Here is a 24900-nt window from a genome sequence, read left to right as displayed (position 1 = left end):
TACTGAATGCAGCCGTCAACGTTCAGGGCACCACGTCTGTGCTGTGGGGACACGTCTGCTTTGCTGGCATGAGGGCCATGGGCAGGGTGTCGAAGGCCGACCTCAAGTGCACCGTGTAGTGAGCACAGTGATTCTCTGTGCTGTGATTGAGCACGCCTGTGCCATGGTGTGAGCATGCCTGTGCCGTGGTGTGAGCACGCCTGTGCCATAGTTGAGCATGCCTGTGCCGTGGTGTGAGCACACCTGTGCCGTGGTGAGCACAGTGATGCCCTGTGTTCTGGTGTGAGCACGCCTGTGACTGTGCTGGCGGCAGGCGCACAGGCACTGTGGCTTGTTTCCCACGTTCGATCCTGAGAGAGATACCAACTTCTGGTTCCGAGTTAGCAAAGACAAAAGTTTATTTTTTTCGTCGGGGTCTGTGGCCTTGCTTCAGTTGGAACTTATAAATTATTTGGAAGCTGGATGCGACCTTATGAGTACCCCTTGCAGTCTTTCCTAAACCTGCCTGCGCATCAGAAATACCCATGGGACTTTTTAAAAAACGTGTGGATATGTCATCCCCTATCCTGTGGAATCAGCATCTCCAGGGGAAGGCCTGGGAGGCCTCCCATGTTGCTGAGGGCTGGCGGATAGGTGGCCTGTGCAGTCTCCTGGCGGAAGGGTGCTCTTCCTGACTTGGGCCCAGGGCGCCCCTGGAGTGTGGCGGCATCTCTACTGTGAGTTGCCTGGGCACTAGAGCTGCATGAGTTTCCTAGGTAAAGGGGGTGCCAGCTCGCCTCCTCCCCTGGTGATGCTGTGCTCCCGCCCCTCTTGTTTGGGAGCCTGTGGGAAACAGGCCCCCAGCTGAGGTCTGGGACCCCGGGACCCCTCCCTGCTGTCCCCAGCTGGCCTCTGGGCGCCCATGTGAGGCTGTTGATGAGACCCAGGCGTCTGCCTCGAGGAGTTTCAGGGAGTGAAAGTGGCTGCCTGGGACCCTGGGTGCCTGGTGTTTACCCAGAAATTGTGCTAATCCTGCTAATTCCTGTGATTTACGCAGCCTCTCGGCTGTCTACCGCCTTTGCCTCCTGGAAGGGAGGAGGGGGCAGCAGCTGATCTGCAGAAGACAGGCCTGTGCCTAGTGGGCACGGCAGGGGCTCCCCCGGCAGGGTCAGCTCCCACATGCACTCACGGGACCCCGGGTGCTTCCACGTGCATGCCTGTTCCCGCCACCCACAGAAGTCTGGGTGATGAGAATCTGAATCAGTCCCCTCCCTCCCCAGGCTCTGTTCACCCTGGTCTTGTGGCGGCCGCACCCTGAGGTTTCCGGGTGGCATTTTGGCCAGAGGACCTGGCTCTAATCCCGGCCCTTCTCCCTCCGTGAAGTAGCCTCGGGCAGCTCCCTGCCCTCTGTAAGGATGGGGACGATGACACCCACTCTGACAACGTAACAGGGCGGGGATGTTGGCTCGAGGGAGCTGCAGCTGCTGTTTCTGAGAAAACCACAGCCTTTCCCTCCCGTCCACTCCAGTCTCCTCCAGTCCCTTAGCAGAAGTTGTCACAGTTCCTTCTTGAGCCTCTTTCTTTCCTTGGCATCCCTGACACTAAAGTCCAAGGGTTCTGAGTTGTTGGCCTCAGTTTCCCCATCTGCATTTAGAAAGGGTTGAGTTGATGCCTCCCAGGAGCCCACCTGCCCCTCTCGGGTTGGGGCTGGGATTTGGTCCCATACGTTGGCCCTGTGGGCGCCTTGAGTCCTCTGCTGGTTTCTGGTCCGTGGAGCCCTGGGCCCTCCAGACACAGGCCTGGGTCCCTGCGCCCACTTTATTCCATCTGCAAGGGGTCTGAGCACCTGCTAAGCTGGGCCTGGGGACCCAGGGGTACAAGGCTTAGCCCTTCCTGGGGGAGGTCACAGTCGAGCAGGAAGCCAGCTGGGTGTGTGGCAGATTATGACCAGGCTGTGGGAGAGGTGCTGTGATGGTGGGCAGTGTCCAAACCCAGCAGAGGGACACCTGATTCATTTGGGGATGTGCAGGGCCTAGCCAGGTCCCAGCCTAGCTCAACGCGAGGCGTGAGGCTGACTGTCAATGAAGAATTAGAAAATAAAGAGTTAGTGAACGATGTACAGCTGCCCCCTGTCCCCCACCCCCCATCAGCCCCAGCAGACAGGAGCCACTGTATGACCATGGTGTTGGCAAGCAGCCCTGGACAGAGCCTCAGCTTTTGGCCTTGGCTGGAGGTCCCAATCCACCGGTCTCGACACCTTGGACATGGCACTAGGGCTGGGGGGCCATGCCAAATCCTGCTTCTGGGGCCCCCCTGGTTCCTTGCACAGTGCTCCCCATACCTGAAGAGCTCCATAGTCAGTTACCTTAATGCCTGCCCGGGAATTTGGGGGCAAATCCCTTAGCAGTGAGGGATCCCCATGTGAAGGACAGCTCACTGTGATGCTTGAGAGTATGGCTTTAGGACCACATAGACTGAGTTCAAGGCCTGGCACACAGTCACTTCTGAGTAGTGTGCCTTTGGGCAAGTTACTCAGCCTCTCTGAGCATTGGTGTCTCCCTATGTAAAATGTTGTGAGGATTAAATGAGGTCACTCTTGTCAAGTGCTTGGCACCTGGTAGATGCTTATTAAAGGTTTCTTGTTCCAGCTGTTACTTTGCTTTTTGTCCTTACTTCCAAATTCAGGGTGTGTTTCAAAGTTGGGCCTAAATTCCTTCACCTGAGTTTCTTGGGAGTAAACCCCAGGTTGTTTACAAAATCACTTGCCTTTCAAAGAGCCGTGATTTCCTGCCTCAGAGTTCCACTTTCTCTGCCAGGCATTCCTGAGCAGGTGCTGCGTGGGAAGCAGCTCCTGACCTGGAGGGGATGAATACAGTACAGGGATGTTGGGTTGCTGCAGCAGTCCGGAAGCACGAGTGACTGTGATGGGGAGCTTCCTGGAGGAAGTGACGTCTGAATGGTATCTTGAAGGAAGAGTAGGAGTCTGTGATAACCAGAAAGGATGAAAGGTTTCTGGAAGGTGGCACAGCGTGAGCAGAGGCCTTGTGGCGTGCAAGGGCAGGACCGTCATGCCTGTCTGGGTGTGAAGGGGAGGAGGTTAGAGGAGGCTGCAGGGAGAACCAGCAAGACTTGATGTGAAGGCTGAGGGGGCTCAACAAGGTGGCCGCGGCCAGGGCAGGGAGGTGTTGAGATTTGGTTTTGGGGAAGGTGCCTGGCTGTCGGGTAAAGGATGACTGGAGGGGGACCAGAGGTGGTATAGACGGTACCCAGGATCCAGAAGGGAAGAAGCCGGCACAGAGCAGCCAGCTGGGAGAGGCACCGCTGCTGGGGTCCTTTGGGGTGAAGTTCTGGCGATTGCAGCCAGTCAGATGTGGGAGGAGAACGAGGAGAGGAAGGTGACCCAGTGGTGCAGCTCAGGTGGTCGGGAAGGTGGCTGGTGGGGTGGTGGGTGGTTTCTGTGGCCAGGCTAAGGGGGGCAGGCACGGGCCAGGGCGTGTTGCTAGTGGGCCATTCAGATAGCCAGAGTCTTAAAGAACAGATTATACAAATAGGCTTAAAGGATCAGGCGGTGATCCCTAAATCTCGAGGCCAGAGGAAACCCACTAACTCGCCAAAATCCTCAGGGACATTTCTCTCTCCCTCATCCACCTTGGGTTTTCTGCACAGGGAGTTTTGAAAGATTGTGGAAACTGGACAGGCCAGCGTGTGCTGACAAAACCAGGAGGTTCAGAGCCGGGCCGTTTGCTTGGCAGGCCAGGAGGACCCTGGTCCTCATGTCGCGTGTCACATTCATCATTCTCGTATGCTCCCATTTTCTACTTAGAAAGACATGAGAGTCCTCTGTGGATTAAACAAATGAAATCCTGGGCCGTGTGGATGTCGCTTTAGCCTTGAGGCCCCTGGGGATGGAGCTGACCACGGCCTTTGGTTTCTGCTATGCTGTGCTCTGGAGCTCTCTTCTGGAACATTCCCTGCCTCATTTCTGAAATGGCAAGCTCCTTGACTCTTTCCACTTGTCGCCACATGTTTTGCTTCTTTTATAGGAAAGCTTCTTGACTAAATTGTCTGTGCCTCTGTTTCCACTCTCTTCTGCTCTCTCCCTAAAAGCCACCTGGGCCCTGGGCCCCCTGCCACCACAGCGACTCGGCACTCGGGCCTCACATCTCATCTCTCAGTGATGGAGCTGCTTGCCCCTCCTCTTTAGGGATTTTTTCCTTGAGTTGGCTTCCCAGCCCCCGCCCTCTGCTGGTGTTTTTCTTTTCTTTCTCCTCCTTCCCCCACTGACCACTGCTGCTCACTCTCCCTGACAGGTTTCTCCTCTTTTTCCTGACCTGGAAATTTTGGAATGCCCTGTGTCTCAGTTTTAGAACTTTCTCTTCTTCTTCTCCTTCCGCGTTTCCCTTGGAGATCTTGCCCAGTGGCTGCCATATTCCCATCTCTAGCCTCCATCTTTCCTCTGACCTCTGACTTGCATTTCCAGCAGTTCTGCATGTCTTATAGGCATCTCAACATGGCCCACACTGAGCTGATTTCCGCCTCACACCTGCTTCTCGCCATGGTGCTCCATCTCAGCCAATGGCACCAGCCTTCCATCATCCAGGTGCTCGGCCAAAAATATGAGCCATCTTTGACGACCCCCCTTCTTTAAAAAAAAATTGTCTTTCAAATTTCTGTTTTGTAATATTTGACACATACTCGGTTAGCAGTATCTGCAAGGGATGAAGCAAGTTAGTGAAATGCTCGCTTGTGTCCCACCACCCTGCTGGAGACGAGCGTTACCTGTGCCAGCATCCCCTGAGCCTCCTCCCTCTACCCCTCTTCTCATGACACCCAGCATCCCCGCCCTGGCACGGTGTGTGGGCCCCGCCTTCAGAGTGTGTCCACGCTGTACCATGGCCCCCTTCACCCAGACCACTGTTAGATCTCCCTGGGTCCTTGCAGCCATGTCCCTTCCTCCCCCATCTGCTCTCCACATAATAGCAGAGGGACCCCTTTACACCATGAGTCGTGTCATGTCCCCCCTCTGCCCAAACCCGCCCAGGGCCTGCACACGCCTTCTTGCTGCTTCTTAAACAAGCCAGCCTCCTCCCGTCTGGGCCTGGGCCATGGCTCCGCCTCTGCCCTGGGCTCCTCGGAGCTCCACGTGGCATCCCGTCCCTACTCCAGGAAGCAAGGTGGCCACCCCCTGCCCCTCCACCCTGCTCTGCCCTGCTACCCTGCTCTGCCCCGCCACCCTGTGTTCTTTTCCTTCCACCTCTCACCAACTGCAGCTAAATCTGCACGAATCCCCCCAGCCCCCCATTTATTATCTGTCTCCTAAGGACACTGTAAACTCCAAGATTGTACCTTTAGCACCAGGCACCATGCCTCATGCACCATAGAGCTTAAAATCTTAGGCTCTTAACATCTTAATCTTAAAAATAGGTTGACTGTGTGTGCGCCAGTGGATAAATGATGATACATCTGTGCGTGAATGAGCGCATGAACGTATGCCTGAAGAAATGAAGCATGGATCCTGGTGAGCAGGGAGGAAAGGACACGAGGCTCTTCTTTCAGGACCTCTGAGTAGTTGTCACTGTCTTTACTTTTATTTTCCTGGGATTCCGAGTTGGAGCATCCCGTGATCCTGACTTCATTTCTCCTTGTTGGTCTTCCTGCTGCTCACTGCTTACAGCAGCAGGGACTTGTTGCTTCAATTTTAAAAATCTGGGGTAAAAGACGACGAATTTGCTTGGCTGTTGTCCGGGAGGTCGTCCGAAAGACCAGATGAATCTCAGAACTCATAATTCTCAAAATTAATTAAACCCTCCTTCCCAATTATGAGCGAATTAAGTTGGTCGCTTTTGAGGCGAACAGGGCAGGAATCTGGGTCGCGCTCCCGGCCGGTCTGGGGCTGCGTGGGTGACTGTCTCTGTCTTCTCCTTCAGGGCTGCCACCTGGGACTATGAGCCGCTAAGATGGAGACGTCCGCCTCCGCCGCTGCCTCAGAGAAGAAGGAAGCCAAAAGTGGGATCCTGGAGGCCACCGCTTTCCCCGACCCGGCCAGGAAGGCCTCGGCTCTAGCGGTGGCCACAGCGGCCGCGGCGGCGGTCGCTGCCCAAGGAGGTACTCGCTGTTCTGCGCCTGTGCCGGCAGGAGGGGTGTTTTTCATTAGCCTATTAGCATTTAATTAGCCTGGTGGCCGATGTCATCAGGCAGGCATGCTGGGTTTATGGAGGGCGGAGAGGAGGGCCTCCTGCTTCTGGGGATCCCAGGCACTGTGCTGGTCGCCTGTAGGTTTTCTCGGAGGTCTGGCCACCCCAAATCTGGGGGGCTGGGCTGTCATCTCAGACTCTGGCGGGCAGGGGGTGGGGGTCTGAGAATGGGGAGAGGGAGCGGAAGGGAGGCGCTGTGGCTGCTGGGCGGCCCTGGGCTGCATTCAGTTGGCACATTCGAGATGGGCCAGCTATGCCGCTTCTTGTCTCTGGCCCGCCAAGGTCTATTTTGGAAAGTAATTGTCTCTCGATCCTTCTGGCTGTAATTAGAGGGTCAGGTATGGAACTTAGTATCCTTAGGTGAATTTCTGGCCAAGTTAATTATAACAGAAGGACTACACGAGCCACAGCCTCTCATTTTACTGCCCCGAAGAGAAATACTCTGGTTTCCACTGGTCTTTGCCAGCATCCCGTTGGGAAAGTTTGGCGGGAAGGCGAGACCTCCCGTGTGTCTGCGCAGTCCATCTGGAGGCCACAGAACTATTTCTGTCTCCAAGGAATGGAGAGACTTAGATTTCTTGTCATTCCCTTTTTATTCAAGTGCGTTTAGTCATGCCCTGTTGCTCCCGCTGCTCAGGCACAGCCCGGAGAGCAGTGGGGAGAAGCCGCCTTCGCTGGGGTGGGTGTGCAAGGCCGGCAGTGCCTCTACCCTGTGATGCGCATACACATTTCAGGGGGCTTGTTAGGGTGCGACCCGCTTCAGCAAGTCAGGTGGGCCTGAGGTTTCTGCGTTTCTAACCAGCACTCAGGTGACACTGGTGCTGCTAGTCCCTGGGCCATGCTGGGTGCAGCTTGGGGCCGGGGCCCAGGGAAGCGAAGATACTTGGAGCGTATAGGTGTCCCTGCTCCCAAGAGTGAACTTGAGGACCTCTGGGTTGTTGTTATTTGCAGGTCCCCTGTGCTGCCCAGCTGGAGGTCATTATCAGGATGTGTGGCCCGAGTCAGGAGAGGGAGATGCCAGCCCAACCTCTGTGCTCTCACAGGGAGGCGGGCCATTGGCCTCCTGACCTGGGTGATGCCCCTCGACTCCTGTCTTCTTGGAGATGGGGTCTTCAGGCCCTTCCTCCGTGAGGAGGGGCTGGTGTGGGGCGGGGGTGGAGGAAGAGCTCTTACCTGGCATGGGAGGTGCGAACCCAGGGTGGACTCCCCACGCAGGGTGGTGTCAGGGAGCCAGGAGACGAGGTGAGGGGAAGCCCAGCTGGGAGGCTGGCGGTGGCTCAGAGGCCCGGCTGCCTGTTCCCAGGGCTGGCTGTCCTGGGCCTGGCTGTGTCTGCACATGGTCTGTTCCTTCCCCCGGGTCAGGGCCCACCCTGGCCTGTGGCGATGCCTCAGGCTGTCCCTCTGTCTGACACACAGGTGCTTGGGGCTCTGAGGCCCGCTCTGTGTATCTCTGGCCTGCCCCTCAGCTCTTCCCGCCTCAGCCTGGGTCGTGCTCTCCAGAGCTGTGAGTGAATCATGAGCTGCTGCACAGCACAATTTACTGCGTGTCACAGTAGCAGAGAACAGACTTAGGCAGTAATTAGACAGTAGTTAGACAGTAATTGGGGGGAAGCCCCTCCAGCATCAGACCCAGTTGTGCAATCATGACAGATGCTTGAGGGGTTCTGGATCTAGGAGGGATGGGCAGCAGGCCTATAGCTTGGAGTACAGCAGCTCCACGGAGGCGCTCACCCCTTTCCACCCCACACCCACCCCAGGGTGCCTTCCCTGTCCACCCCCGCAGGCCCTCTTGTCTCCTCACTGCCCGACCCCAGGGGAGCTTGGCTGATGAGTTTCCGGCAGAGGATGGGTTTGCCTGTCAGCCCACCTGCCCCAGGGCAGGTGGCTTGCGGTCCTCAGAGAGGCTGGAGTCGGGTTCCGCTGCTGCTGGAGAGCCTCCTCAGGCCCCCGCTCCCTTGCCCCTCGCTGAAAGGCCTATTGGGGAAGGGCCCTCCTGGAGTCAGAGAAGAGCAGCTGTTGCTGCATGGAGCAAAGCGGAGAGCATCTTGGAGCGGGTATCCCGGTGCTGGTGGACTTTGACGACTGCGTTCTGCGGATGGGGTGAGGGAGGCCCGGTGCTGCGGCCCAGAGGGCGCTGGCCTGGTTCCTAGTTCCAGCAACATCCTGGGTCCTGGTGTGGCATCTTGTTCCCTTCTCTGGGCCCTGCTTTCCTAATCTGTGTCCTGAGGGCATTTGACAGATAGTGTCCAAAGTCTCTACGATCTTGAGACATGGGATCTTGCTTACATCTTATCCATGGTGGCGGAGGTGCTGTTAGCAAGAATCCTCAGTTACTCAGTGAAATCGAGTCCCGGAAGGCTCCAAAGAGCCTCTGACGTGCCCCTTCCTGCACGCAGGGGTGTGGAGCTGCCGACAGGTGAGGGGAATGCATGGAAGGAGATGCCAGGTGGGAGAAGGTGGTTTGCACAGGTCCCCGACACAGAGGCCCCCTCAGGGGTGGGGATGTTCTCGCACTCAGCTCTGGGTCTCGGGTCCTGGTGCTGGGCCGGGCCTGAGATGGCACCTGAGTGTGTCCTGTGCACCTGAGCAGTGTGAGGAGGGAGGGGGGGGTGGGCGAGGAGCTGGGCCGAGGAGGGGTGGTTTGGTGGAGCAGCAGCATTTGCCTAGCTCCTGAGGAGGCTGGATGCCCAGCCTGCAGGCATGGGGCTGGGTGTGGACAGGCGCTGCGGACAGGCCGTTGGGCCTGCACAAAGGCCTGCGACAGGGGCAGTGCTGCCCTGCGCATCCTGGACTGGAGCAAGGGTGTAGGGAGCTGAGAACTGCTTGTTGAGGGGACCCTGTCCCTCAGCTATTTCTGGAAAAGATAGAGTGACCATCCCAGTCCAGGGAGGCTTGTCTGAGGCCTGTTTGCTGCGGCAGGAGTGTGGCTGAGCTGACTCCCCGGTTGCTGTGCAGGTGACTGCTCAGACACCTGGCTCCTCCAACGCCCGTTTATCTCTTCAAAGCCTGTGAGACTGTCCCCACGGTCTGCACCATGATCGGCACCTCACCCAGATGGGATGGCTTACACAAGCTTAGTTTTCCTGGCTTATTAAACATCTGTCAAGGGGTGGGGTGAGTCCTGTCTGAGGACGTCAGGGGCACTCTGGTGAGTAATGGGCAGTAATGACAGACGGACCAGATCCTGCAAACTGGCAGCGCTGTGATTGCCCATGTCTGCGGGGTGTCCACATGTGGGGGCACCTGTATTCCAGGCCAGCTTCTGACTCCTCAGCCAACCCTCCCCGACTGCCACCAGTGCCAGGTGTTCCAGTTCCACCGCTGGAATTCTATGACTTTGGTTCTAGGAGTGAGCACACCTTTAGGCAGAAAGATTTCATTTCCACGTTATTTATAAGTGAAAAATTGAGAACAGTGTTAATTGTTTAATGATAGGAGATTGATTAATCAAACTGTGGAACATCTATTGAATGGAACATTCTGTAGCCATTTAAAAACGTTTATCAAGACTTTATAATAATGGGGAGGGATGTGTTTATAGTAGTTATTAGTAGAGAAAAAGAGCAGGATGCAAATTCTATCTTGTGAGCACGACTTTATAAGGTAGCGAGGTTCTCTTAGCAGTGCTTGTCCAGATGTTGGAACTCAGGGTGATGTACGTGGCATGCAGGAAACTCACCCCTTTGGTTCTTAAGGACTTCAGCCTTCTAGAACTCTCTGTTACAATGCAAGTATCTTGGGAGGCAGGGGTGTGCTGCAGCCAGCCCGTGCCAGCTTGTGAGAGCTGAGTGCGTCTCCGTCTAGTTCTGCCATGTAAGACCTGAGGTTGGTAACTGAAATTGGCATGACGGGAGTATTTTCACCACGAAACTGGCAAGCTCTACAGATCGGGCTGCCTCCTCCCCTCCCCGCTGCCAGAGCCCATTGTTAGCACACGACTGATGGTATCTTAAGCCTCACCCAAGATCCTTGACAGCCACCTGATCTGAAGCCCCCTTAGGAACCAGAAAGAGAATGAGTCCAAAGCAAGGAGATAGGATGTAAGGGAGGTGGCGTCCCTGGGGGCAAAGCTTGGGAACCCAGATGGGAGCTTCTAGGTGTTCGGGAGAAGTGGCAGGCATGTCTCATTCTTGAGTGGGGCTGGAGCCTCTCCATTTCGTAGAGGAGGCGAAGATGCGGTGGCGATGGGACTTGCCCAAGGCCGCCAGCTGCTTCAGCAGAGAGCCAGGTCTGGGGCTCGGGCTCCCGCCCCTCCCATGGGGAGAGTCTCTTTCAGATGTTTACTTTTTAGATTGTGAGTTTGCACTGTTGGCAGGTGATTTGGGCCTTAGACCCCAGCCTGCTGATACTCTGGGAAGCGTCCAGTCTCTGCACTAGCCTGAGACGGGTCTCCTCGTCTGTCCCCTAGCCTCAGCTCCCTTGTCTGTCCAACGGCAGACAGCACCTGCTCTCTTCCAGACAGCCACTTCTTTGAGGTCAGTGCTGTGACTTATTTGCAAAAGTCACCTGGCTCGACTGGCCCCTGTTGCTTGACCTCCCTTAGGTCAAGCTCCACCTGCTGGAGGCTGGGTGTTTCCCTCAGAGTCGCCATCTCCCTGAGCCAGAACGGAGGCAGAAACACCTGTGTGGAGCGGAGCAGGGCCTGTTCGAGGGAGAAGGCAGCACGGCGGTCAGCCTGGGGGGTTCGTGGGAGCACCTGGCGGCGCAGCTCCGGATAGCGGCCGGTGGGCTCTTTCCCAGTCTCTCTAGCCCTTGTGCTAACACTTTGGAGGCCGTAAAGCTTTAAAAACACATTTTGGCCCAGAGCTTTTTTTCCCTTTAATTTTTAAAATGGTGTAATTTTAAAGGCAATTTGATTCAGATGTTTCTCATTGCTTTATACCGACACTGCCCAAATGCTGTCGTATTTTCCTCCCCAACAGCGGCTTTTCTTTCCAAAAATGTTTCTGAACCCCTCTGTGTGCCTCAGTGGTGTACCAGGGGGCCCAGCCGCTCCGAGCCTCCGGGCTGGGACGATGGGGAAGGCTGGAGCCATCAAACTCAGAGCTGGGTCTGGGTCTGATGAGCTTTGCTTGTCCCAGAGTCAGGCAGCCCGACAGCTTTAGAAATCCTGTGACGTGCCTGCAGTGGCCAACACTAATGGTCACACGAAGTGCCTACTGTGTACTGGGCCAGGGTCCTCCTGGCGTGGGACCCCAGCAGCAGCAGCAGCCTTCCTGTGAACTGGGCCCCACCCCATGCAGACCTCCTGAAGCAGAGCTGCTGGGAATGGGGCCAAGCAAGTGGCTCTGATGACTGCAGCGTTGGGCCCCCGGGGTTCCAAGTGCACGAGGCGGGCGGGTGTTTCCATCTGTGAAGTGGGAATCATATGCAGAGCTGCTGGGCAGAAATGATGGGACACATATCACGTGCTCCCACCTGCCCGGCACAGGCACTTGGTGGAGAGTGGCTGCTCCTGCCGCCTCTCGTCTCACAGCAGTGCCACGGAAGAGGAAGCAGCAGCCCAGACTCGGGAACCGGACCACCTGGGTGAGGCCGAGCGCCCCTGCCCCGGGCGGGTCTGTGCCTCGGTTTCCTCATCTGTAAAGTGGACGTAATGGAACCTGCTTCCCAGCGTTGTGAGAATCACTCGAGTTAGCATGCTGAAGTCTTGGGCACAAAGGCGGCTCTCTGTGAGGTCCACATTAAGTGTTTGCTTGGTTAACTATTGCCAGTTTTCCTTTCCTGGGTCTGCGGCCTCTGCCTGACTCAGAAAGTCTCCTCTTTGCCGGTAACTGTTGTTAGCTGACCCGTTGAGGCTGGATGGTTGGTCGGAAGCCTGGGTTTCTCTCTAGAGTGGAGAAGGGAGCCCTGGGCTGGGAATCAGACCAGGTGGCCTTAGCGGGTCCCTGGCCTCCTAACAGCTTCCTCCACTGTACACTGGAGGGGGAGACCAGACCAGAGGGTGCCAAAGCTGCCAGGCCTTAGAATCTCCTGACACCGCTGGAGTCAATACAGACTCCCAGGCTGCCCCAGACCTGCTGAAATGGATTCTCCCGGGCTGCGCCTGGGCGTGTGTGTGTCTAACAGGCTTCCCAGGTCGTTGGATGTAGTTGGTCCAAGGCATGACTAGATCCTGGAGGTGGTGAACTAGCAGTGGTTCGCACTGGCAGGGTTATTGTTAACTAGGGTTGAGCACTGTCTGACTCTCAGCACAGTGCTCCCTGACTGCAGGAGGCCTCTGTGCCACCTAAACTCACACCGGCCACCCCTTCCTCTTGTTCACTGGCCCTGTGGGCTTATTTGAAAGTTTCTTCGAGGCCCATTTTTGCTTGAGGTGAGGCGTCCACGTCTGTCCTGGAATGCTGTGCAAATATCAGAATACAGAAACGACTCAGGAGGTGACCATTCCAGCGGAGCTGCCCAGAGCCAGGAAACCCCCTGAGTCACGTGGACCTTACTGTGCCCTGTCATTGATGGATATTTCTGAGTCCCTGGTCTCTTAGCTCCCTCTCTGTGTCTGTGGCCCCCAAACCCCGGGATGCCCCTGTGGGCAGGGTGTCTGGTCACCCCAGCGCCCCCAGCAAGGCAGACACCCGATAAATGATTGTGGAGGGAATGGAAGCAGACTGATGCTGTTATGGCAGGTGTGTGCCCATGGGCTGGTGCGGCCAGCTGCCTCTGAGGCCCTGAGGTCCCCTGGGACGAGGGTCATTAGGGGCTGCCTGCTCCTTGGCCCCAGCTGCCCTCCCGAGGCCCCTTGGACAGCAGGGACCTTGCTGGGTGGGCCAGCCTCCCTCACTTACCTGAGCCACTCGGCTGGGGCCACACACCTTTGCCTTGGGCCTGAGGATGCACTCAGGCATGACTAAGTGGGCAATTATTCTTATTTAAGTGATTTCCAGGATTGCTGTGGATGCTGCTTCTGAGCTTGTTTTTACGGCCCAGCCACGTGGAACACCAGTTCCCATCAGACTTTCTCCAGAAAGCAGAGCAGAACATGCTTCTCCCTGATAGCTTCACAAACCCAGGGCATGGCCACCCAGGCGTTTTTCAGGTGCTTCTGAATGACTCTTGACAACGTCCTGTTGTGGTCTCAGGCACGAGGGTGTACTGGAGAGCCAGGGGCCTGGGGCGGAGGGTGGCAGAATGTCGGGGGAAGGATGGGGCTTGAGGCCAGTGGGGCCGGGCCTCCTCCCAGCTCTCCACGTGTTAACTGTGTGCTCTGGGGCAGATCAGACCTTCTCTGAAGGCCGTCAAGTGGAGATAATAATGGTGACTACTCTGGCTACAGTGAGGTGAAACAGGAGAGCATTTGTAGAGTGGCTAGCAGAGTGCCTGCAGAGAGCAGGACGAAGTAAATGTTAGTGATGGAAGTCTGGGTGAGCTTTTCTCTCGTGTATCACAGGCTCATGCTCCATGCTGAGCCCTCAGGCTCAGAACGCCACTCAAGACGGCTGCCGTCTAAAGTCAGAGCAGATGCCCTGCTTGCCCCTGACACAGCAGCTGTGTTCCCTCCCCCTCCACGGCGCTCTAGGTGCAGCCCAGGGTCTGTGCTCTGGGAGCCTTCGCTGGCCCTGCCTGCTGCTCCCCTCGGTGGTGGAGGCTGGTGCACAGATGTTTGTACTTCGGACCCATGTTGCTGTGCTTTGGCTGATGCACGTCAGCTGGCAAGCTCTGTCCACGCAGAACAGAAGCATCGAGGGCATTGTGGTGGCTCCCGCTCCAGTTCGCTCCCCGGGGCCACGGCGCCCCCTGCGGACATGGCCTCAGTTCTCATGGTTCACTGTGGACGTGCAGCTTCTGCAGAGCCGGGGGAAGCTTTACAGTCATTGCCAACATAGAACTGGAAGAAGCGTTACGGAGCATCGAGTTCGAATCTGCTCATTTTACAGAGGTGGAAACTGAGGCCCAGAGACAGTGAAGCATAAACGGTCACCGAGAGACTCCCTTGGGTCTGGAAACCAAATTCCCAGGAATTGCCCATGGGATGGGACACAGCTGCCCCCAAGTCCTGCCGCCCTCCTGGCCCAAACCCCCTCTTCCCAAAGTGACGGTGTTTATGTTAGAAACATTTTTCTGATGTTTGGTTTTGTCAAAACTAATTTTAGCATTTCTAAAGCTTGGTAGAAATACAGCCTCATTACTTTGATGTCAGTGCATAGTTTACTATTAGTACATTCTGGGGTTTATCATTTTAGTCATGTTTAACACGGCTGCACAGGCATGCACTATTAAATCTGGCTTATTTTACATTCCTGTCCGGAATTATTTATTTGTAACAATTTCCTCTCTATCAAAAGACACAGCTAATGCTGTGTTTTAATGTGTTATTTACACACAAAATAACCTATTTACAACTCTGCGTGCGCCAGAGGGAGAATGGATGGGCCCCAGCTTCCTGCGTTCTGCTACGTCGGAGTTTAACAATCTGGTTTGCTAATAGAACCATTTATCATGGGGGTGGGGAGGATAATTTATTTTATGTTTGTGGCCAGGTCTCACCGCCTCTGATCTTAGGAACATTTTGAAGATAATGAAGTCAGGCCTGGTGTTTGGGGTGGATGTGGGACACCTGGAGGAAGAAGGGGACCCTGGCCTTCCCGAGGTGGCCTGGGTGCCTCTGGGTTCCCTGAGCCCATATGTGCATCCCACAGATGGTTCCAGAGCATTGCTCAGAGATGCGGTGATGGCAGAGACCCTGCCTCTGCCCTCTGGGAGCTCCCAGTTGGACGTGTCGGGGGACCGAGAGCAGAACACTACGGGGACACGTGGGAGGCCAGACATGTCCTGCCCGGGGAGCTTCATGGGGCGGCAGCGTCTGAGCTGGGCCTTTAGAGACGTGCAGAGTCTCATCAGGAGGACACACGCATGGGTGGGCATTGGGGGGCGGCAGCAGCAGAACGGCCCCTCAGGAGTGTGGGAGCTTGGGGGTCAGCGTGTTGACCACTATAGCTCCAATGTGGGGGTTGGGGTGGGGCCTGAGAGGGGCTCCAGCCTTGGAGGCAGGTGGAGCATTCAGATTCTCCCCTTCCCCGCCCCCCAGGCTTCAGGGAATCAGCTACAGAGGTTTAAGGCAGACCCCTGCCACATCAGAGAGCAGGGCAGCCTGCAGTGGGAGGGGGGCTTGGGCAGAGAGGCTGGAGGCAAGGAGTCCAGGGAGAGGTCCCGAGGTCTGGCAGCCAGGCCTGGCAGTGAGGGGCAGTGGCATCTGGGGCCCCATGGGACCGGGGAAGGAGAAGGCCTCCTGATTGCCCTAGAGTGAGGCCCAGGGGTGGCTGGGGCTCCCAGGCGGGTGTGTGGCTGCTTGACCTTGCAGGCTGAGGTCCTATGGCTCTGTCGGAGCCTCTTCTTTTATGCACACTGATGGGTAAGGAGAGAAAAGCAGTGCATTTGAACAAAGCTGCCGCCCTCTCTGAAACCCTGTGCCAGAACCAGAGGGGGCAGGTGGGGCTGGGTTGAGGGGAGGCATCCAAGAAGCAGGAGCCATAGTCCCTGTGCCCAACAGCTGTGGTCCCCATGGAGAAACCAGACACTCCCACTTGCGATGCTGATGCGGCCAGTGCCTGATGCCTGGGTGATCAGGAAGACCACAGGGAAGGAGTGCGGCCCTGAAGGGCTGTACCAGCTGAGTAGGGCCTTGGCCAGGCCCCTGCCTGCAGCCGTGCGTTCTCTCTGACCCCTTAGGATCCTACAGGGAGAAGCGCATGCTCTGCTCAGATGGTTGAGGAGAGGTTACCAAAGGGGTGTTGGCACAGGAAGCCAGGGCTTAGGGGAAGCCGCAGGGGATGGTGCACGGAGCAGCCAGCTCCCGGGTGGCCAGCGTGGCCGGGGGCGGAGGCTCAGGCTCCGACAGACGAGGTTTAAGTCCTTGCTCTGCCACTTACCAGTTGGGTATCCTTTGCTGTTCTGAACCCTAGGGTCTTCACCTTAAAAATGGACAAATGCTGGGGCTGGCCCCGTGGCCGAGTGGTTAAGTTCGCGCGCTCCGCTGCAGGCGGCCCAGTGTTTCGTTGGTTCGAATCCTGGGCGCGGACGCGGCACTGCTCATCAGACCACGCTGAGGCGGCGTCCCACATGCCACAGCTAGAAGAACCCACAACGAAGAATACACAACTATGTACCGGGGGTGCTTTGGGGAGAAAAAGGAAAAAATAAAATCTTTAAAAAAAAAAAAAAAGAAATGGACAAATGCTTCCCTTTGGAGGGCTGGGATTGCAGATAACCAGCGCAGAGTGCTAGGATAGTACCTAGCATGTAGTAGACATTCTGTATATGGAATTGCTGCTATTAGTTTTGTTGTTATTGCTGTTACTATGATTAGTCATTCTAGAACTATTTCTGAGAGTGGCGTGTATGTTTCCAATAAATATTTGAGAGTGAGTGAATGAATGAATGAATGCACAGGCATCTGAACTGGGTCTTCACAAGGAGTAGCAGTTTGCCTGTGATGTGCAAGGAGGATTGGCTTTCTAGCTCGAAGAACAGCATGGGCAAAAGTCCTGAGGTCTGAGAATGATCCAACGTGGCTGGGGAGTGCTGGCAAGCAAGGCTGGCCCTGTCAGCCCTTGGGGAGGGGCTCCCTTCACTCTGCAGCTCCAGCGCAAGCCACTGTCTCTGGGCTGGGATGTCCTGTGAGGCCATGTCCAGAGATCTCTCCTGGGTCTGTGTCCTCTGGCTGCTAAACAGCCATGCGTGGATGCTGGAGGCCCGGCCTGGCCCTGGGTGGGCGTGGCTTGTTTGGAGCCCCCTCCAGCTTCAGCTGGCTTATCTTCCCTCTCCTCCTGGGCAGGCAGGGAGGGAGGGGGTTGGAGGGTCTCCCTCTTGAGAAACTGCCCTTGGCTCTTTTGCTGTGACTGTGGCCTGGCTGCCGTGCTCCCAGTGGGCATGGACTGCGGCCTGGGTTTGTGGGGTGGGAAGTCTGTAACCCTGACACCAGGCAGCAAGGCCTCTGGTCCGAGGAGGGTGATTTCTGCATCTGATTGTCCATCCCATTTTGAGCAGCGACAGTTGGAGGAGGGTTTGGGTTTGGTGTGGTGCTGGGCCGTGGACACCAGGCGCAGGCCTTACACCTTCCTCAATCCCTGCCCTTCTGGAATTGATGGGACGTGCAGGGAAGCATGGCAGAGCAGGTGGTCCTGCGTGGTGAGAAGATGGTCAGACCAGGAGAGCATCCCTTCCAAAGTGAGGGCCTGAAATCCACCCGTTAGCTGTCACCATGCCTCTGGGCTTGTGCAGAGGTCCACATTGTCCTTCTTCTGTCTTGGTGACTTAGGTTAGTGGGTACCAAGCTCCTCCCCAGTGACACCTGGATTCAGGCAGCCTCTGGCCAGAGAGCTGACCCACGGGAGCAGAGGCTCAGAAAGGGAGCACAAACTGCCAAGGATGCACTTTGCTGCCTCTGTGAGTTCTCAGGCTGGACGCGGGGGGGACCCCAGGGTCTACACACTGGTCACATCCCTCCTGGCTGTGCTGGGGACAAGGAAGGCAACAGGTGCCTTCAGTTAGAGGCATGCAGGTGTGGGTCCATAGCTAGGTACAAGTGTAGGCCTCATCTGTAAAATGGGCGTGATGAAGCTCACCTGCCAGCTTGTAGGAGTGAGGGTATGGCAGGTGGGCCACCAGGGGCTCCTGTCATATTCTCATTGGATAGTGGCCTCACCTGCTTGAGGGGCCTGTGGCAACTCCTGGGTGGATCATTAGCAGCCAGAGCAGTGTGGAGCTGTTCAGTTGCCCATCACCCACAGCGGTACCCACATGCCGGGCCCCAGCTCTCGGCTGACTGTGGGAGGGAGAGCCCAGCAGTTCCACTCTAGGTATATGCCCAAGAGAACTGAAAACATATGTTCATAAAAAATCTTGTACCTGGATGTTTATAGCAACATTATTCATAATAGCCAAAAAATGGAAATAACCCACATGTCCATTAGCTAATGAATGGACAAACAAAATGCAGTATATCCACATATGGAATATTATTTGGCTATAAAAAGGAATGAAATACAGATACATCCTCAAAATGTATGAACCTTGATAATGTTATGCTCAGTGAAAGAAGCCAGACACAGAAGGCCACGTGTGCATGATTCCCTTTATATGAACTGTCCCCAGTAGGCAAATCCATGGAGACAGAAAATAGATTCGTGGTTACCAGGGGCTGAGGGGAGGGGGGAGCGACTGTTCATGGCTATGGAGTTCCTTTTGGGGCAATGAAATGTTCTGTGATTAGATAGTGGTGATGGTTGCACAACCCTTTGAATAAAGTAAAAACCAGTGAATTGTGTACTTTACAAGGATGAATTTTATGGTATGTGAATTATATCTCAGATTTACAAAAGAAGGAAGGAAGGGAGAGAGGGAGTGTAAGAAAGGATGAAGGGAGGGTGGGAGGGAGACGGTGAGGGAAGAAGCGAGGCAGGGCTGGGAGAGGCTGTCATCCCTCTGGCCTGTGGCACCTGGGCCTGGCCCCTTCACGCCTGGAACCCCAGCATGAGTCGCCAGGCTATGTGAGCATCGCTGCCCATCAGGGAGGCCCTGGCTTCTCCTGGCCAATGAGCAGCCTCCCCAGCCAATTCTATAGGCTCCAGGAGCTCTAAAAATAACTGGAGTGGAAGGAGGGTGTTTAATGACAAAGTAAATAATTACGTTAAGGGTGCGAGTGTAGATGGGAGCTGAGTAAATCACCATAGCAAGAGCAGCACCTCCAGCTAACTTCCAGGCCTTTATCACCAGATACTGCCTCCCTCCAGCTCCGAACACTTGATCATGCCGGGGCTCGTGGGCTCTGCAGCAGTGGGGCTGCGGGGTCGGGTGGGGCTGAGAGAGATGGCCTGCCAGCATGCCAGGGTGGCCCCCGGCCCCACCTACTACTCCAGGGGGATGTGCCCTGGGGGTGGGAGAGGCATTGGGTCCCTGTCCTGCTGGACACGAGATGCTTTGCTGGGAAGGGCCAGGGCCTGGTGCTGCCCCCAGCCGGAGAGGGCCAGATTCTGCTGCACTTCTGAGTGGGAGGTGCCTCAGGGGCCATCTGGTTCTCTGAGGCCCAGAGACGGGAAATGGTCTTGCCAAGGCCACACAGTGAGTATGTGATGGATCCCAGCAAGGAGCAGATCTGGGACTCCCACGCCAGCATGCTGTCCTGCACCAGGCGGGTTGCCCAGGAGGGGTGGGCCTTAGATGCTCACTGGCTTCCCATCCCGTGCGTGGTGTCCCAGCCCCTTCAGCAGCATCTTCAGAGGGCAGTGCCAGGCAGACTGCAGCTCCCGGGGAGTGTCAGCGTCGGCCAGGGCTGGCAAGAGTAGGGTTGTGGTTGTCTAGCGCACCCTCCTGCCTCCCTGTCCTGGCCTGGGGCCCCCAATTTGCGCTGTCCCTTCATATCCTCTCTCCGTCTACACCGTGGGCTTACCCTGTGCTCAGTGAGTCTCAGCCAGTGACTCCTGCACTCCTCCTTCCTCTCCCCAGCCCCGTGCCCGCCCCTCAGGCCAGCTCTCAGCCAGAGGCCGTGGAGGATGGGCAGGCAGCCACACTTAATGCTGAGGCCCAGGAGGGACATTCGTGGTGTATGAGGATACAGGAAGAGGCCGTTCCTTGGCCTCAGAGGATGGTTCTTCCCTGATGGAAACCAAGTCGGGACGCTTGGTTGCAGGTGACAGAAACTAGCTTGGAGCCTCTGAAGCTGCATGGAGCTCTTGGCCTCCATACGGGGAAGGTGTAACTAGCTGAGCTTGAGGCTCCAATGATGTCCCCAGGACACTGTCTCCTTCTCCTGTACTCTGGGACGGCTTTCCTCTGGGTTGGGATTCGGGCGGCTTCTCCTCCCCTGGTGGTGAGAGTGGCTGCAGGTAAGCGTGGGCCTGACACCCCTGGGCTCTGATGGGAAGGGTCTCCTTTGGGGTGATTCCAGCAGAAGTCCTGGGCTTCTTCCTGTTGTCCTAGCCTGGGTCCCCTGCACCCTGTGCGCCAGTCACTGTGCCTAGGCCGCGTGTTATTACATGGATCTCGTGGACATCTCGTGGTACAAGGAGGGTCAGCTTCCCTGACCTGCAGGGACTGTGCACGGGAGGGCGGCCCCATGCAATGCCTGGCGGGCCAAATAAAACTGCCCACTTCACTGCAGCAGTTGGTGGGCAGAGTGGGAGGACTCAGGGAGGAGAGAGCAGCTGTGGACACTCGCCGGTGAGTGATGAGTGGAGTCAGAGCTCCAGCTCCAGGAGCAGCCTCCTCCTTTGGGCCACATTGGGGTGACCAGGCCTGTCCCCCTTCCCTTGTTGTCCTTTTGAGCTCCCCCTGAGGGGACACAGAGTGCTCCTGAGAGGTCCCAGTGACAGCCTGACAGCAGAAATGCCAAAAAGTTCCAGAGTGGCACCTCTAAGGAGGGTTCCTCAGAGAAGAGGGGGCATGTGGGAGAGGCCCTGAGAAGGGGACGAGAGTGGAGGCCTGGAGTGGCGTGAGGTGGCACACGTGGAGGGCAGGGACCACAGTGCCTGCCTGAGAGGAGGTGTCACGTCGGGGGTGGGACGAGACATGCGTTTGGAAGGGGGTCTTTGAATGGCTACCAGGGAGCCTTGGAGTCTGAAATATGAGTAGTAGGGAGCCATCGAAGGGCTTTGAGCAGGGGAAGGACGTTTAGAAGAAACTCGCTTTTTTGCTGGATTGACCTATACCCTGCGACTTGAAGTGTTCCATCCCCACAATGAAATGCAGGTCATTCCTGCTGGATTTCTTTGCTTTCCAGATCATTCTTCTTTCCTCCTTCCCTCTCTCTCTGCCTGCTTCTCTCTGTCTTTCGACAAGTGTTTATCAAGGGCCTCGTGTGTGCCGGGCGAGGTTCTATCACTGGGTCACGCAGAGAACACACCGGCAAGGGCCACTTCTCCTGCAACCGACAGTCCTGTTAGGGGTGAGACAGGCAGGTACCCACAGGAATGACCACACGGAGGAGATGGAAAATGAGTGCTCTGCCCTGGGCATGGGGGCGCGGTGGCGTTTCCCAGGGCTGTTGGATCCGCTGCCTCTTTCCGCCGTGCTGGTCAGGCAGAGTGGAAGCCCTTTCCTCAGCTGGGGGAGAAGAGGCTGATGAGCTGCTCAGGTCGTCCTCGTGCCAAGGGGCAGTGCCACCACCCGTGTGTGCCACGGCCGGGTCCTGCCATCCTGTGTCGGGAGGCGTGGCTGGAGTGGAGCCTATGGAGCCAGCCACCCGGGTTCAGAGCTGTGGTGGTGGGAGCGGGGCGGTCCCTGAGGCCTGGTGTTTCATGGGGGCACGGCATGCCCTCCCTTGCTGGGCTGAGGGCAGGACTGAGGTGGAGGCCCCACGACAGGGCTGTCTTCACGGGGGCTCTGGACGTGCTGAGTGTGGTGCAGCCACGGGGACCTCAGGCCCTGCCCTCTGTTTCTGAGGCTGTCCCCCTCAGAGTGGGCCTCTGGGTTATTTCCAGCTCTCAGGGGGACACCAGGGCACCCCTTGGTCTCTGTCTGGGGTCATCACCCTTCCCAGGCCTTCAGGCTGCTGGGATCCCTCTTCTCCTATCCCCATCCTTGACATACAGGCCTTGTCCTCCCTCTGTTTCTGGAATGTTCCCTCCTGGACCATCCTGCTCACCTGTGTGGTTGGCCTAGCTGGGCTCTCACCTCACCCCTACCTGTCTGTGTGTCTGTCTGTGAGTCCCTCCTCTACCTGTGTGTGACGATGAAGGTGAGAGTCCTTGTCAGCAGCAAGAGCAGGTTGAGGCTGGAAGGAGCGATGGTGGTTCCTCAGGCCCACCAGGCCCTGACCCTGGGACGGGGGGGACACCTGGCCGTGGTGGAGCCTGTATCAGCCTTGTTCCCCTGGGGGAAGGAGACGGAGCGGGGGGTTATGGAAGTCGGCGTGAGAGATCAGGGTCCTCTGACCCGTGGGGGCAGTGATGCCCCAGAAGCACCGTGAGGTCCCGAGGAGGCCGACGCAGTCCCTGGGCAATGTCTGTGAGACGGTTCTGAAGAATTCTCAGCACGCCAGGGAACCCAGGTGTCAGGACTCTGCCGTGGGTGCCTGGCTGAGTGACCTGGCGGGGCTGCGGGGTCAGATGGGTTTTCTGTGCTCGCGTCCCCAAGGAGGAATTGGAAGCGTCCGGAAACTTAGAAAAATGAAACAAAACAAAACTCAGAATCAACGTTTCCCTGTGCTGTGATCCTAGGGGCTCTGTCACTGGGGCTGAGGGGAGGGCGAGAGCGGCCTGGGAGGTTCTTCCCAGAGGAGGGGGGTGGAGACTCGCCTGTCCTGGAGCCCGCACCCCAGTCCCGGGAGGGGACAGCCTGATCCTTTCAGCTGGGTTGTGTCTGGGAGGGAGAGGGCCAAGCCCAGAGTCAGATTGAGCCTCTGGGCCCTGCTGGTGCTAGAACGTTCCAGCTAGGGGCTGCCGGGGGCAGATGGACCTGCTTCACTGCCAGCCACTTCTCCCGCCAGTGGTCTCATGGGGACAGCTGCGTCTGCTCCTTCACCCTCCGGCGCCCCTTCTCACCCTGGCCTCACCACCTGTCTCTCCACTGCCTCTCGTTTTTCCTGAGCATAGTCCCCTCTCCACCAGGTCACCAGGCTGTGGCAGCCCCTGGGCCACCTCGTCCTGAAAGAAGGTCACCTCCAGCCTCCTCAGCCTTGGCAAGCCAGTCACCACCAAGAACTGTAGCAGTGTCATCCGATGAGGAGACTCCGAGAGCCCCTGGGATCTGTCCCACCCAAGTGGCCCGGGAGCCGAGGTCTGAACACCAGCCCCGTCAGCCCCTGCTCCAGGCCTGCAGTGGCACTTCCAGCCTGCTGTGCAGTTGGCCAAAGGGCTTTGGAGGCAGGGAAAACCCTGAGACAGTTAACCACAGGTACTAGTGGTTGGAAGTTGGTAAGGACAGGGGACGTGAGGGGGTACCAATGGCGTCTGCTACACAGAGAGAGAAGTGTGGGTACTTACAGGTCATGATTTCTGGGAGTTTAGGAATCCTTTCCTGTGTCCCTGTCAGTGATTTCATCATTAGGGATGAATTCTGATGGCTTAAGAGTGTATGAGTGTGGTACGATGAATACGCCCTGGGAAGGTGGTAAACAACCTGGCTGTTGTCAGACATCAGTGCCTCAGTGAGAATGAGTTTATCAGATTCTGTATTGAGAGTAGGGTTTGATGGGGAAGAAGATAGGAGGACAGGACTGCTGCTGCTCAGAGAAAGGGCCAGAAATGGACTGAGGGTCCTGACGATCCCCTTGGTGCATCCTCGGAGACAAGCTCCTGTGTCTTGCCTTCCTGAGGACTATTAGTGCCCAAAGCCCAGAGAAGCAGGGACAGGGGGACCGGGATGGTTCTCCCAGCCTGGCCTTCTGGAATAGAGGAGACCCCAGACCCCGAGCCCCAGGGATGAGCCTGATTTATAAGCCGTCACTAAAAATATACACAGTGAAATGAAAGCTCTGCCGCGGCAGCGCGGGCTCTCACCGGCCGCTGTAAAGATAAGTAACGGCAGTTATAAGGCCGCTTCGACCCTTACCTTTGGGGCATAAAGGGGCCTGTGCGGACAGTAAGTCTTTGGAGAAATGTTGACTCGTAAAAGCGTGGGGAAGCCCGGGCGAGAAGGCGTCCCAGCCGGCGGCCACTTGGCCTTTATGGAGCCGCAGCCTGTCTGTAACAGGAGCCACAAATCACCGCGCCCCATCCTGAAGTTGGGGTGGGAGTGAGTTCAACCTGATGCAGCCCTCCAGACAGTCCCCCAACTCCCCTCCCGCAGCCATGGAGGGGACCATGGGTGTCTGCGGTGGCTCCCCGGCCGGCATCATGGGCTGAGTCCACGCTCTGGGCACACTCAGCCCCTGCCCGCCTCTTCGGCCGCATGGCGTCCCTCCATGTGCCCGCCGTCCGTGCCTCTGCCCCTTGGGGCGGCTCTCCTTTTCCTGAATGCCCTCGTCTGCCCTTTACCAGGAGGGACCCTGCTTGTCCTTTCAGGGCCATGTGCACACTCCTCATGGTGCCCTAGACACCCAGCCCTGTACTGGGTACAGTCTGATCAGGGGTGCAGAGCCACTGTGAGCGACACACGACGGAGTTGTGACAGGACGGGCCGCGCCCAGCGGTGGGAGCCGTGGAATCTCGGGAAGGCTGCGGCCTCTGCATCCGGTGTTGGGCCAAAGTTGCTGTGGGTCGATGGGATTTGCAGTGGGAGGGAAGGCTGGGCGTGACATGGAGGAGAGTGTGGACAACCCAGAACCCGTGGGGACAGTTAGGGCTCATGTCTGTCTCCCTCTGCTGCCGCCCAACCTCACACTGGACAGACGCCGGGCGGGGAGCTGCACAGGAGCCTTCCCTGGGAGCTGTGTTTGCCGCTGGCCGGAGCTCTGGGAGCTGGAAGAGCCAGCTCTGCCTGCGGCGCCAGGGTGCCCTGAGCAGCGAATATGCCCCGAGCGGAGGGTGGGCGTACCTCCTGCCCCACCTCCACCGAGGCTTCCCCACCCTGAGCTCCCTCAAAGGTTACAGAGGACCCCACAGAACTTTTGTTTATGTGGGTTATATCTATCGGTACTTACCTTACTAGAAATTTAAAGTGAGAGAATTTTAAAGTATTTGAATTTTTATTCATTTGAAAATAACAGTGATAAAGCCACTATTTTATGAAAAACAACCAAATTATTAAAATAAAAAAAACTTAGTGAGAAGAATGGGAGTATACTTCGTAAATTTCTTTAATTTCTGGCTTCATAGGAGACGACTCGATTCTCCTATCTGCTTTTGCATTTAGT

The 24900-nt window shown here is 56.8% G+C and overlaps 1 protein-coding gene across 2 annotated transcripts in view; it reads left to right on the top strand.

Moving 5' to 3' along the window:
- Window positions 1-24900, top strand: part of GLI2 (GLI family zinc finger 2) — a 251033-nt gene that overhangs the window by 60665 nt on the left and 165468 nt on the right. For both annotated transcript variants that reach the window (XM_023622733.2, XM_070241767.1), the window contains one exon: window positions 5907-6084. In XM_023622733.2, coding sequence (XP_023478501.2) covers window positions 5937-6084 — 148 coding nt within the window. In that variant the 5' untranslated portion in view covers window positions 5907-5936. The remainder of the gene's footprint in view (window positions 1-5906; window positions 6085-24900) is intronic.

This window comes from Equus caballus, chromosome 18 (genome assembly GCF_041296265.1).
Source record: "Equus caballus isolate H_3958 breed thoroughbred chromosome 18, TB-T2T, whole genome shotgun sequence".
Taxonomy (NCBI): Eukaryota; Metazoa; Chordata; class Mammalia; order Perissodactyla; family Equidae; genus Equus; species Equus caballus.
This window is presented reverse-complemented; position numbering and strand designations above follow the sequence as displayed.